Source organism: Mytilus trossulus, chromosome 3 (genome assembly GCF_036588685.1).
Source record: "Mytilus trossulus isolate FHL-02 chromosome 3, PNRI_Mtr1.1.1.hap1, whole genome shotgun sequence".
Classification (NCBI taxonomy): domain Eukaryota; kingdom Metazoa; phylum Mollusca; class Bivalvia; order Mytilida; family Mytilidae; genus Mytilus; species Mytilus trossulus.
This window is the reverse complement of record NC_086375.1, coordinates 8868555-8883729: the sequence shown is the minus strand read 5'-3', so window position 1 is coordinate 8883729 and position 15175 is coordinate 8868555. Positions and strand designations below refer to the sequence as shown.

At 30.8% G+C, this 15175-nt stretch overlaps 1 protein-coding gene across 3 annotated transcripts in view; it reads left to right on the top strand.

The window, feature by feature from the left end:
- Window positions 1–3533: 3533 nt before the first annotated feature.
- The window catches only part of LOC134710096 (dynein regulatory complex subunit 7-like), a 29274-nt gene continuing 17632 nt past the window's right edge, over window positions 3534–15175 (top strand). Inside the window, exons 1-11 of one of the 3 annotated variants that reach the window (XM_063570287.1) lie at window positions 3534–3793; window positions 5290–5461; window positions 6082–6207; window positions 6681–6875; window positions 7522–7680; window positions 8253–8471; window positions 9021–9134; window positions 10292–10309; window positions 12464–12557; window positions 13237–13365; window positions 14039–14167. In XM_063570287.1, coding sequence (XP_063426357.1) covers window positions 3612–3793; window positions 5290–5461; window positions 6082–6207; window positions 6681–6875; window positions 7522–7680; window positions 8253–8471; window positions 9021–9134; window positions 10292–10309; window positions 12464–12557; window positions 13237–13365; window positions 14039–14167 — 1537 coding nt within the window. In that variant the 5' untranslated portion in view covers window positions 3534–3611. Of the gene's footprint in view, window positions 3794–5289; window positions 5462–6081; window positions 6208–6680; window positions 6876–7521; window positions 7681–8252; window positions 8472–9020; window positions 9135–9478; window positions 9500–10291; window positions 10310–12463; window positions 12558–13236; window positions 13366–14038; window positions 14168–15175 lie in introns of all 3 variants that reach the window. The other 2 variants (XM_063570286.1, XM_063570288.1) reach the window with 2 other exon arrangements.

The following is a 15175-nucleotide window of genomic DNA, read 5'->3' as shown; positions in this document are numbered from 1 at the left end:
ATTTTCATATGAACAGGCCAAAGCACTAGGGTACAGCTAAATAGATTTAAATTTAGGAAATTGGTGTCCTAAATTTTGAATGGATTTATATTTTTTTTACACTCAATCTTTATCAGACTTTGTAATTTAACCTTCATTATGAATGTCCATCAATTTAAACTGGTCATAGAGGTCAAATGCTGTAGATTTTAAAATATTTTGCATTTCTGCATGACATCATAGCAAGGTTACCTTCAAGCTTCCTGACTGGACAATTCACACAACCAAACCTGTAATCTTCTCCCCCTTGAGTCTTCCTAGCGTTGGATGGCAAAGTCAAATTTTGAGATTGATCCAAAGCTAAACTGACCAATTAAAAAAGTTTATTCAATACATGTTTACAGTACTTTATAAGCTCAGTGTCTCTCTAAAATGTTACATTTACAAAACCAAGCTGATAAAATGAGAAGCATTATCTTGAAATAGAACTTAAAAAATGTTTAGTTGCTGAAAGTTTGTAAATTTTATTATCAATGGTTAATGTACATTTTTCAGCCAAGAAAAATCATATGTCAAAGTAATTGATTGTTGCTTGCTTAACTGTTAAACTTTCTAGTGACAATTCATGCATATTCAAGATGAGAACCAACATCAGATTCAGACAAAACATGGCTGAGATTGAGTGATAATTTGAAGGAGGACCATATTTGTATATCCCATTCAATCTTAAGAAATACAGATAAATATAAATTTAATGCAGAAAACATAAAAAAAAAAAGACATGACAAAGCTTATAGTAAGGGAGGGTGAAAGATACCAGAGGGACATTCAAAGTCAGATTAGAAAATAAACTCAAAAAGCATTCACCATTTTCTACATTTGAAAATGCCTGTACCAAGTCAGGAATATAACAGTTCTTGTCCGTTCGTTTTTGATGCGTTATGTTTTTTGATTTTGCCATGTGATTATGGACTTTCCAAATTGATTTTCCTCTGAGTTCAGTATTTTTGTGATTTTACTTTCTACAAAAGAAACAGACAAACAGATTCACAAAAGTACACAAAACACAACATAAAAAATAAAGACTTATTAAAAAAGAAACATGAACCCCACCAAAAACGGGTGGTGCTCTGTAAGAGTAAGCTGATTCTGCTCTGCATGTGGCACCAATTGTATTGCTCATGTAATTACAAACCCAATAATATGATAAGAGTTTTTTTATATAATATCTTTAGTTTTTACGACAAACTCATTAGTTTTCTCATTTGAATTGTTTTACATTGTCTTATTGGGGCCTTTTATAGCTGTCTATGCGGTATAGGCTTTGCTCATTGTTGAAGGCAGTACAGTGATCTATAGTTGTTTTAAATGTCTGTGTTATTTTGGTCTCTTGCGGACAGTTGTCTCATTGGCAATCATATCACATCTTCTTTTTTATATCATTAACTGATATTAAAACTATAGGCTCTAAAGAGCCTGTGTCGCTCACCTGTGTTTACTGATGCTTTTGAAATCATGTAAAATAAGGTTAAAATCATAATTTATAGTATAAGATATCCTTAAATACTATAATGGTATCTAAGATAATAGCAATTAGCAAAAAACTGCAAAATTTCCATAAAATTACTAACTCGGGGGCAGAAACCCAACAACTGGATTTGTCTGAAAATTTCAGGGCAGATATATCTAAATCTAATGATTTTGTGTCACCAGTCAGATTTGCTCTAAATGCTTCAGTTTCGGAGATATGAGCCAAAAACTGCTTTTTACCCTATGTACTATTTCTAGCCATCTGCCATCTTAGTTCACGGTTAGGGTCATTAGACACATTTTTAAAACTAGATAATCTTATGATGATTATAGACAAGTTTGTTAAATTTGCCTTTGTAGTTTCAGAAGAGAAGATTTTTGTAAAAGATTACAAAAATTTACGAATAAATTGTCAAAAATTGACTATAAAGGGCAATAACTCCTTAAGGGTTGATTAACCATTTTGATCCTTTGACCTATTTGTAGATTTTACATTGCTGAACAGTATTTCTGTACACAGTTTACCTTTATCTATAATAATATTCAAGATAATTACCAAAAACAGCAAAATTTCCTTAAAGTTACCAATTTAGGGGGCAGCAACCCAACAACGACTTCTCTGATTCAACTGAAAATTTCAGAGCAAATAGATCTTGACCTGATAAACAATTTTACCTCATGTCAGATTTCCTCTAAATGCTTTGGTTTCAGAAATATAAGCAAAAGTCTACATTTAACCCCTATTTTTAACCATGGCAGCCATCTTGGTTTGTTGGCTGGGTCACTAGACACATTTTTTAAACTAGAAACCCCAATGATGATTGTTGCCAAGTTTTTAATTTAATTTGGACCAGTTGTTTCTGAGCAGAGAAGATTTTGGTAAAAGTTAACGACGCTGAACACAAAGTGATGAGCAAAGCTCATGCACTTGGCCCTTTGGTCCAGGTCAGCTAAAAAATGATTAACCAAAATGCTTAACTCCAGGGCAAATGAAAAAGGAGAAGCTAACAAAAACAAGACAAAAAACGAACACTAACAAAGAATTTTAGAAAATTATACAATTCTGCTGAAAATCCAAAATTGATGCATTTAAGGGGGTTCGCGGGTCTAAATCATTTATATAGGATTTCTCTATATTATTCTATAAATGAACTTTATCTTATAGTTAATAGAAAAATAAAATAAAAAAGTGGGGTCACCGTTCATTTGCGCTCAAAATCTGCCTTCGAAGGAAGCATACATTTTTGTAAAAGTGGGGTTTTTCTGTTGAAGTAATAGGAGAAATAAAGTTAATATCGAAATAAAAAAAGAAATTTATAACAGAAATCGCCCAAATTTTTCTATAATTTAGTTTAAGTACAGCTTATATGGAAATTATATTAAAAAATATAGGTCACCGATGAGTTGAAAAAGATATTTCAATTTCAAAGCCAAAAAATGGCATTTTTTCACCAAAGGGAGATAATTTGGAACTTTTTCACTTATGTATACATTTTAAAAGTCATCTGGGGCCAACACGAATTGATTGTTTTGAATGATTTTTGTACCATATGATAAAGTAACAACTACAAAAGGAAACAAATAAAATTTGAAATGAAAAACAAATGTTTAATTTTTTTCTTAAATTGTTATACCCTCGAGCCTCCTTAAAAAGAAAGGTTTAAATTTAAAATATTTAGAAACAAATTTTATATATACAATTGTTTTCTTAATTATAAAACTGTGTTCATGGACCAAAAGTCGTGTTCCAGAAATTTTCAAAATTATAATATTTTCGATCCGATGTCAGCTTTTTTATGAAAGCTAACTTTATAACTAAAGCAAGGGAAATAATTGTAAAAAATGACCGGAAGTAAATTTATAGATTAATGCGCTATTATCTGAAATAAGCAATTGATTGTTTTATGATTTCCAGAGTGTTTTATTCAATTTAAATAAATAAATTTGTAATGCTTTGAATTTCGACTAGCATTACGTCAATAACTAATTTTCTGAGCGATCATGATTTTTATATTGTCGGTGCACTATTTTTCAAAGAGAGAGTGTTGCTATGAGCGCGTATTGTGTTTAAATAATGTGTTGTTCGTCTCGATTGTAAAATCATGGCTTCGGAGGACGAATTCGCTTTACCGGGCGAAGATACAAAGACCCCCGATCCAGATAAAGATGAAGATGAACTGGGAGAAGAAGCTGAAGGCAAAACAGCCGAAGAATTAACCGATGACGCAGAGGCTTTGAAAAAGGAGCTTGACAAAATAGTGGTGCATCCTCCAACGATTCAAGAGTAAGGCAATGTTTTGATGCATTATAACCATTGCCAAGAACAAGTTTAAGAGAGAATATTTAATAAACAATATTATCAAAAGCGAGATCCTAATAATACACCTTATTGCTATTCCCGGGTGACTCGAGAATCTGTACTATTTGTAATATATACAGTGGCGGATCTTTACCTATAAATTACACAATCACTCTTTAGAAAAAGTTGACTCTACAAAATATTTAGGCCTAACTCTTCAATCAAATTTAATATAAAATGGGACAAACATATAGATAACATGACATCAAAAGCAAACCAGTCCCTTGGATTTATTCGTAGAAACCTAAAAATAGCATCACCGAAAGTTAAAGCTCATGCATATAAAGCTCTTGTCCGACCAAAATTAGAGTACTGCTCAACAATTTGGGACCCACATCAAAAACAACAAAATTTACAAATTGAAAAAGTTCAGAGAAGAGCAGCACGCTTCTCATGCAACCGCTTCCATAACACCAGCTCAGTTACTGAAATGATGACAGACCTGAATTGGTACCCACTCGAAATTAGGCGTTTACGATACAGTGATTCCCTATATAAGCAACCAATTTTTTTCCCAAAAAGGGGGGGCCCGGGCCCCCCCCTAAATCCGCCTCTGATATATCGCTTTTCTGTTGTGGCGTCAGATATTTTGTAAAATATGAGAAAATCTTTCTGGAAACTGTGTGATATCCAGTTATGGCGGACAATTAACGTAAATGATAAGGTGTATTTGTGGTCATCACAATTAAATTGTTGACTGCCAGCATATGGTTTACAGAAACTGGTTCCGTTGCGTCTTGGTATATAAACCTCATCATTCGTACACTCTTTGGAAATCTGTCCTACTTGAACTTTTGATGTTATACAACAATTCACTTTTCCATTGTGATGTCTTATACTTTTAATCATTAATCAAGATTTTTCTGGAAATTTTGTGATGTCCAGTTATTGCGGACAAATAGCAATATGGTGCATTCAATGACACCATAGAATTAGGCTTAAAATTTTTGTACTCTAGCAGACACACAGTTTTTCCTAAAAAGATTCATCATCCTGTTACAAATAAGTTAAAAGGCCAAATAAAGAAAGTTGAGCAATGAGCACCCACAGTTCTAAAAGGTGTTGCCAAATACGGTATCAGGTCTGTTGGCTTTCAAGACATACCCAAAATGTTTGCAGCTATGCTATTTTTATTCAAAACTGATAGACTTATAATATACTTACTGAAGCATGATAAGAAAATAAACGATTAACACAACAGTGTAAATGAACCCATGGATGCTGATGCAAACATTTGGGTCAGAACAGACCTGGCTGGCATTGTGTAATTTTTAATTCAGGCCAAAATGACAAATATGTTTGTTTCCCCTCCCCACCTAATAAAAAATAAGCCCATGGGTCTAAAATATATTTTCTGTATAATTTTTTTTTATTGAAGTAACAGGTCATGAATTTGATTTGATGCTGTTTTTTTCTTTCAGACTAACAGCCCAGGAATTTGATCCAGCAGAATTCCCTGCTTCCTACAAAGACAATTTACCAAAAGAAAACTTGGTGCTACAATATGCAGAAAATTTTAGACTACAATATGTCCACTTATACAGAGACAGGAAACCTCTTCTTCTCAACCCTATCAATGAATGTGGAACAGAGGTAAATGATAGATAAATAAAAATTAGGATCTTAAAAATTATAAGTTTTTCTGCTATAAACTGGACCCACCCTAATTATTAAGAAATTTTGTTATTTTTGCAAAAATCTATCAATATCAGATCACTATTTCCCCTATGGAAACCAGTTTAAATTGTCTAAAAAGCAAAATCATTTACATACATGTACATACATGAACCCTATTTTTCAGCATGTTAACAGAAACCAAGATATTATTATTGTTTTGGTCTTATATCACTCTCTTATAAAAAGTTTCATAAAATCTTAATTGTTATTACTTATTGATGACCATTGCCATTGGATATGCGTTTTAAACTCTCTTGGATTATTACAGATTTCACTGCAATAGAGCGCACTAATGAGCAGGTTTTATTTCCCAGACATACGTCACACTCATAGTCTTCTTATTTTTCATGTATTGTTAAACGATCAAATTTGCTAACTGTCCTTAAATCCTATAGATGTAGAACACTTGAATTAAACACTGATGGGTTGACAGAAAGGTCTGAATTTAATAGTTTCTTGATAATTGAATATATGTACACAAAATGTATATTATTTGCAAATTATATTCAATAAATATATTTTATTTGTAATTTTAGAAATTTGTTTGTACAACCATCAGACCAACACAGATTGAGTTTAAGGAGTTTTATGGTTGGGAAGGAAGTGCAGAATTTGTTGCAGATTATCTAAATTTTGAAACATTAGAGCCTCCATATGAACTGGTAATTGTCTTATTTTATAACAATATAGTTACATTGTTCATTCTTTCCTCATAGATAGAATAAATAGCAGTTTACAATATATACACAAGAAAACATTTTTTGTTTGATTTATGGTAATTTATAAATTAATTATATACCTATAAATGCTAAAGTTGCCAAGCTTTTACCATAGATTACAGTGTTTTAGTTACTAAAATTTTTATACTTAAAAAAATAACGAACTTATATAGTAACAAACATTTTCTAAAACAGAAATGTACTTTTGATAAATAAAGAATACATTTTCTGTCTTATTCATTAGATTACATGTACAGACAAAAATAAGACTAAGATTGTTCTTGTGATAGGATAAAGATATGATGCCATAACATTAGTATTATAGTATATATCCAATTCTTTAAGATGTGATTTCTTTCTTCATTATTATAAATGATAGTGAAAATATTGTATTAATATTTTTGTCTTTTTTTCAGCCAAAGAGATTGATATCACCACCATCTGTTTTAAAACGTCAGAAAGGTAATTGTTTTGAGTACAGTACATTGCTGTGTTCCCTGTTGGCTGGAGCGGGTTACGATTCGTACGTCGTCAGTGGTTACGCTACACATGAGACTTGTCTGGCAGACGAATCGAGGGAGATCTGTCCTCTGATGAAGAAGAAAGAAGAGGTAAGAAATATTTCAATAGTATTTATTCGGATAAACCAATATGAAAGACTAGCTTTTGTTTAGGTGAAGTATGGAAGTATGTCTGTTATTATGAAAATTCAATTTGTAAGGTGAATTCCTAGTCGTGCAACAGAATGAATGTTATCTGGTAAAACAGTAAATAAAACAAAGTGAATCCTGGTGAATTGAAAAATTTTAAGTAAAAAGACTTTCATATTTTCACTGATATTAAAAGACTTCAGGCAGAACAAACTGCATAAGATCATATTTATACTGTAATTATTGTGAAATAATTTGCTTTTGCTATCATCTGTGTTATATTATCAAAAAGAATGTACTGTAAATAAGTAAATTTCTGTTTGCTGGTAATTTTTTCACATAACCATATAAAAACATGACATAATTGTTCTTGAAAGGTTTGCAGAGAGATCGATAAAATATTGATATGCTTTAAAAATATATCATTGATGCAAGAATTTGAACCCAACAGGGAAAATTAAGGTGTTTAAATCATGAAGATAGTCACGTCACAATGTATCACGGTAGATGCAGGTTCTAAGTATTATACATTTTCTTAGCAACATTCAATAGTATCAAACACATAATTTTACATGTACAACAATTTGATAATTATTTTGATACATAGAAAAAAGAAGAAGAGAAGAAAAAAGAAATAAAGAAATACACAGTTAAGCCTCCTCGTGACCTGAGGAGTAAATTTGAACTGAAGCAGGCTGCAAAAGAAAAAGCTGAAAAAGAAGCAGAGGAAGAAAAAAGGAGAAAAGAGGAAGAGGACAAAATCGCTGTAATTATATATATATATTTGGTTCAATTGGTCATCTTTTATAGAATTGTTTAATTAACCGCTTAGTATTTGGATGTGCTTGTTTTATCATACATTTTAAACTGTCTGTTTTAGTTTGTTACTTGTCTTTGTTGATGATATCAACCAATCAATTTTGGGAATGGTCACAAAAGACTTATCAATGTAAAGTTTCTATATATTAACATGTAGCTAATATAAAAACTCATGGTTATGCTTATAAATAAGAATACTTATATTCTGTCTTAAAGTTGTTCCACCAAATATTTTAGCATTAAAAAAATGAGTACAAAGTGATCATATCTTAACTTTCTATCTAAATTATAAACTGTTCAAAGTTCTAGGAATAATAAAAAAATATTAAAAAACTATTCAAGGGACGTTTTTAATTATGTCGTGCTTTACATTTGTTGAAACTTAAAACATAATAAGACTGATAGTGTGCGCTGTACGAAACCATCTGTCTTCTTTCAGACACTTTGTCTTTGAAAAACTTGAAGAGAGTATTCTTAGAAAGGCAACATGTGCCTTTATGTTTTATTTTATGATTTCAGGAGTTAGAAAAGCCACCACCAGACCCACTGTATGGTTTAAGAATTCACTCCTGGGTTCTAGTCTTATCTGGAAAGAGAGAAGTACCAGAGAGTTTCTTCATTGAGCCATTTACAGGACTTTCTCACCCTGTCAATAGTCCTAACTACCTTGGTATAGAGTCCGTCTGGAATCATGTTAACTATTGGGTTAATATGCAGGATTGCTCTGAGGGAGTTAAGGTAATTAAAAGCTAACTACCTTGGTATAGAGTCCGTCTGGAATCATGTTAACTATTGGGTCAACATGCAGGATTGTTCTGAGGGAGTTAAGGTAATTAAAAGGTAGGTTAACAGAGAAATGGCTTTACATGTATGAACGGAAAGAAATATTTTGGATCAACAATTAGTCAGTTTTTAACAGGATTGTTTTGATGTAAACATGAAGATTTCTGACATATGGAGGCCGATAATTTAATTGATTTTCTACTGGTCTTGTAAAAGTTATTACATTTAGTTTTTTTTCATTAATTGCTAGCTTCCATAATTTCAGAAATTGTTGTGATGATTTTTTTTATGGAAATATTGTGGCTGGTTTATTATTGCAGTAAAAAGAACTTAACATTCTGATATCCGACACATTTATTGATATTAATTGAGGTTTTGTAACTTTAAAAAATCACAACAATAAATGCTCACAATAATTTCTGAAATTACACATTTATTTGTTTTATGTATATCTTTTAATTCATATTCCACCAGTTCATGGATTTCTATTTTTTTTTTATTTAGGGTTTAACCTATGACCTGGGAGATTGTACAAAGTGGGAATATATGTTTCCCTCAATAGACAAACCATTAAAGATTCCAGGAGAAGATGGATTTGAAGACTTTGAGGATGAAGAGGTATTCTAATAGTTATTTTGATAAAAAATGGAAATTGATTATTGAATTATTATGCAATTCATCAGAAGGGGGCAACCATTAAATTTACACGTCTGTGCTACTGACAACCATTATAAATTAGTAATTACATATTATGAATTTATTGTTCTTCAAATTTCTAGCATTGCAATTAAAAATGAAAATCAAAATTGTGTAACTATGCTCAATTGATTTCCCCTTTAAATTCCAGTTTTTCATGATATTCATATCATGCATGTAATCAAGTTAAGAAGCTAGTTTTTCTTTTGAAACAAAAAAAATACAAATATAACTAAATCATTATGATCAAATATTGAAACCTTTAGAAAAGTAGTCTTTCACAAATAGTGAGTATTTTTGATTCTCAAATTTATGAGAAAGGAAATTTGAATTGTTAATTCTCTCCACAATGAGATATTTTAAATTATATATCATTTCAGTGCTAACCAATAATTTTTACAAATGGTCAGTTGTTTAAGTAGACCTGAATGCTATTTTGAAATCTTTGACCCTTTATAATTGACGTTAAACTATCCGTTTGCAAAGGGAATAAGATTGTGCCAGCAATTTTGTCAACATTTTACAAAAGTGTCTGTGTTTGTGTCATGGCCAGTGATGAAGGATAAAAATATTGCTACATGTTGCTACCATACACACTTCAAGCAAGCGTTCATTAAATTTGAGGTTAAATTATTCAAATCAAGATGTTTCACTTTAGCAATTTTTGTTTCAACAGATTACAAATAAAAATTGACCAGTTGCAAGAAATTAGTTAACATTTGAATGATTTTTTCTATTTTTTCAATATTTATGTCAGAGTTTATTTGACAAATTTCACGAAATTAGTAACAAATGTTACTATTGAATGATATTTGCTTTATTTCCAATACTGTAGACTGATTATTTTTCATTGGATACCAATTTTCGTGGGTTTTTGGTGAACCACAAATTTAAATATTCAACAAATGACAAATTTCATATAGGCTTGTATGCAGACTTTGTGAAAACCATGAAATCAAATATCAATGAAAATGCAAAATTTACTCAATCCACATAAATTGGTATCAATGAAAATAAATAAATCCAGTGTTTATGACTTTAGAATGACAAATTATTTCATTGCATGATGTTTTTGTTAGTCAGATGGTGTTATAGGAGTAAGTTCTGCATGACTAATTATAGCATGGTCACATTCATCGGTGCATGACTTATTTTTCAGAGGGCCAAAACTGCAATGAGTTATAGGGTTGCATCATCCACAAATATGACAAATAAATCTGTTACTCGGGAAAGCACACAATTCACTATCAACGAGGTTAAACTTTATGTGGGGTGTGTGCTTCAATATATGTATCATGCAGTTTATTATATTGTGACTATGAATTCATATCTTAACCATAATTCTATTTTTAAACAATCATCTAAGTTGATATGACATATTTTCACCAGTTTTTCAATATTGTTAGCATCAGCAAACACAAAATACTGTCAGTTCAGGAGTAAGAAATGTTTATTTATAAGATGTTTTGGTTAAGAATATTTTGGATCTAACAGTGAGATGGCAAGACCAGAACTGTTCATTTCTTGTGATTAGATATATTATTTTTCAACATAAATTTAAGCATTTTGAAAAGTCTGTTATAGATTCTTGAAAGTAATATGTTTATTTATAATTTAATTAGGTTAGTAGTTTAAGTGATGGTAAGCTTGCTGTGTTCTTGTTTTGATGTTTGATTTCCAAATTGGACAAGTTGTTCCATTCATGTAACATGGGAGATAACTCATTGTTTACATTTGAAATTTTGAGGCAGATAGCTTCATTGTTGACAAGAAAATTTGCTTGAAACTTAAAATCAATCATTTTGTTTGGTTGATTTTGGAGTATGAGTTCAAAAACTTACTGGAAAGTTTCAAGGCCAGATGATAGGCTATATATACAGAAGATCACAAATGATGCCTATTCACATCAACACAGAGAATGCTTAAACTTGATCATTATTTTCAATGGAAGCTGGAAATTGCCCCTTGATTTAAACACATGGGCAATCAGGAGTTTTGCTGTTTTATTTGTATGGATGGAATCCATGTGAAATGTTTTATTTTAGTGATTTCATTGATTTTTTGTGTTTGCTGTGTAAATTGTCATTTGATTTTCATCATTTATCCAATGATTTTTTTTCCATTCAGGAGTCACAATATTATTCATGTTTCACTAATATGGTTTTGGATGGTGTGATTTTTAAACAAGTGTGATTTTAACAAGTAAATCTTTAATCTGCATATGATCTGCAATGAATTATAATATATATAAACCAGTAATGATGAATAATTCCCTCTGTACAATATTGCTTAAATATTTTACTATGTTTATAAACTAGGCTTGTTTAACAAGGGTGTAGAGATATGTATTCACAAGAGATTCCATTTTGCTTTGCATGACAGTTACTTTTTAAATAAAAATTTCAATTTAAATATTACAAGCATGCTCTCTGAAAGTTGGAATAACAAATTAAAAATGCATGCTTTTAAGATAATAATTGACATTTTTTTAGAGAAAAAATTAAATAATACAAGCATGTTGTCTGAAAGTTTTAATAACCAAAAAGATGCATGCTTCTTTGTGAGATGGTAATTATGTCTATAATGAAGTAACACAGTCTTGTTTTGTGAAGTTTCAGCTTTAAGTCATGCATGTTAGGTAATACTTTGAGATATTTTAATTGAAGAACTCTTTTCATTAAAAAATTTATGACTTAGATTTATTGTAAGTTATTCAGGAAAAGATATGATATTTTTCTTGTAAAATTTTTTGTGACAATTGTCACAGATGATAAAATGCACAATTCTTATACATTAGGTTTGTTTAGTTATAAAATATATTTTATTTAATATATTTTATTGTTTTATCATTGGTCGGAATCATAATGATTTAAACCAGGAATTGTTGATTTTTTTTATTTTCAATATTTGTTTGTCAAAATTTATTATCATCAGTTATTCCATCTTCAGAAAACACTTTAAAATTATATTGAAAATATTAAAGCATATGTAAAGAAAAGATGATGTATTCCAAATAGAAAATATTTAAATTATAATTAAAAGAATGAGTTCTCAACTAAAAACCAGATTTTCCAATTTGATAATAACCGATCACCTTTAACCCTTCACTTTTACCGCACCATTATTGATATTCTTACCTCTGAATTAGATGTAATTTAAACTTCATTCTATCATATTCCATTTGATCTTTGCATGTCATTGTCTTTGATTAATATGACAGTTTTTCATGAAATTATTTTTTATTTGACCAGGATGAAGATGAGGATGAAGAAAATGATGCCAAAAAATTAGAACACCTGGACATGCCGCCATCTTGGGTGGAAATAATAAAACTTTCTCTTAAAGGTAATCATAGAACACCTTATATGTTTCTCATATGCAGTGAACTTGGCCTAACCTTTCTCACAAAAAGCTTGTGATCATGCATGAATCTGTCATTGAAAAATATGATAGATTATCTTATTGTAAGTTATAAGTTATACATGTGCTGAATATCGATGCTTCTTTGTTGATTGTTTACTAAGGTGACAATCTGTAAATTAGGGCTTCAAAACGCAACAATTAATTAGCTGCCATATTTCCACATCCTAACAGACTGAGAGAATGTTTTTTTTACGATTATACAATATTGATGTGTAAGAAAGGATAAAATTGTGCAAAGAAGACTAGGTTTATGATTTATAGATGCATTGACCTTTTGCTGTTGTCTGTTTTATGGTCGGGTTGTTGTCTCTTTAACACATTCCCCATTTCCATTCTCAATTTTATTGGTTAAAAAATTGGATAAACATTATCTTTCACTAGTCACTCTTTTCATAACTTTAAAGGTAAAAACAAAATTTGCATTACAGATTGTCCAAATATGACCTTTTTTTTAGGAGTTTTCAGATTTTAAAGGATCAACAGATACATCTTACAAAGTAAAAAGTGAAACATCTGATTTTAAATATTGGATTCTTTTTTTTCTTTTTTTTTTATTGATTATTGATCTGAATATAATAAAAGTATCGTTAATTATTTTCAGATTTCCAGATGAGATGTCCACATGGAAAGAAAGTGAAGCTCTACAAGAGAGCCAAGCTAGAGAAGTTTGCCCATTACCTGATGAAAGATGGACTGATATCTAAGTTGTCAATTTATGAAAACAGGGAGTGTAAGTCTATAGATGAATGACCTTACTTTATACAGTAGTCTCCATGTTATTCTGCATTTGAAAATATAAACAGTCAGAAAATGTAAAACGCTATGGTGCAAGGAGGGTGATATAATAATTTACAGTTACGAATAATCAGTTATATTTTTCCAAACAAACTGTTCTCCCGTTTAAAATCCTTTAATCTTTAATTGCATTAATTGATGTCAAGCTAGATTTGAATGATGAACTTTTTATGCACGTTTTTGTAGCATGGTTTTAAAAAAGAATTAACATTGTATCTGTCCCTCATTTAAGGTGGTACCTAACACTACAAGGAGATAACTCTGTAAAATCAGATAAACGTTTAAAATTACGTTGCGTTGTTAAGGGAATATTAAGCTTCTCAATGATCAAAATTAGTGTTTGTCAAATTGCTATATAACCAGTGTAATTTTTCTGATAAATTGGTCAGTTCAACTATTTTAAAATTTTAATATTTTGGTCAAAGGATCAAAGTAAATACTTTGCCAAAATTTTATGAAGATTAAACGAGCCAAATTAATTTTAGTGAAGGTGTTGGGTACCACCTTAAAGAAATTGCTTTTGTCAACTGTTTTACATTCCATTGAACTACTCAGTTTTATATTTGTTTTGTACTGAAACTTTAACAATGTGGTTATATATCTTGCAGTGACAGATTTGGTAACAGTGAAGGAATATTTTGCCCATCGTATTGATAAACTCCTACAGAGAGTCAGTAACCACAGATCTGGATGGGTAACAGAGCACTTTGATCCTGGAAGATCTCATTGTCTCAAAGGTATTTTATAGTTATCTCCCTTTCATAGGATATTGATAAACTCCTACAGCGAGTCAGTAACCACAGATCTGGATGGGTAACAGAGCACTTTGATCCTGGAAGATCTCATTGTCTCAAAGGTATTTTATAGTTATCTCCCTTTCATAGGATATTGATAAACTCCTACAGCGAGTCAGTAACCACAGATCTGGTTGGGTAACAGAGCACTTTGATCCTGGAAGATCTCATTGTCTTAAAGGTATATGTTTATAGTTATCTCCCTTTCATAGGATATTGATAAACTCCTACAGCGAGTCAGTAACCACAGATCTGGATGGGTAACAGAGCACTTTGATCCTGGAAGATCTCATTGTCTCAAAGGTATTTTATAGTTATCTCCCTTTCATAGGATATTGATAAACTCCTACAGCGAGTCAGTAACCACAGATCTGGATGGGTAACAGAGCACTTTGATCCTGGAAGATCTCATTGTCTCAAAGGTATTTTATAGTTATCTCCCTTTCATAGGATATTGATAAACTCCTACAGCGAGTCAGTAACCACAGATCTGGTTGGGTAACAGAGCACTTTGATCCTGGAAGATCTCATTGTCTCAAAGGTATTTTATAGTTATCTCCCTTTCATAGGATATTGATAAACTCCTACAGAGAGTCAGTAACCACAGATCTGGATGGGTAACAGAGCACTTTGATCCTGGAAGATCTCATTGTCTCAAAGGTATTTTATAGTTATCTCCCTTCATATAATATTCAAATGCTTATTTTTAGGGCACACAATACAGCTTTGATCTCTCAATGATTATTGTAAAATCCTTTGCAAACAAGCTATTTTCACCTAGTAAATCCAAATATGTAATACTAAATATACCTTCATCTGAAACACTAAATCTTTTATAAATAAATGAGGTTGAAATTTCAGACATTTACTCAAATATTCTGTTTCTTGGACATACAGTTTTTATTTGAAAGGATTAACACAAGCAGAATTTTGTAACAGAATTTTGAAATG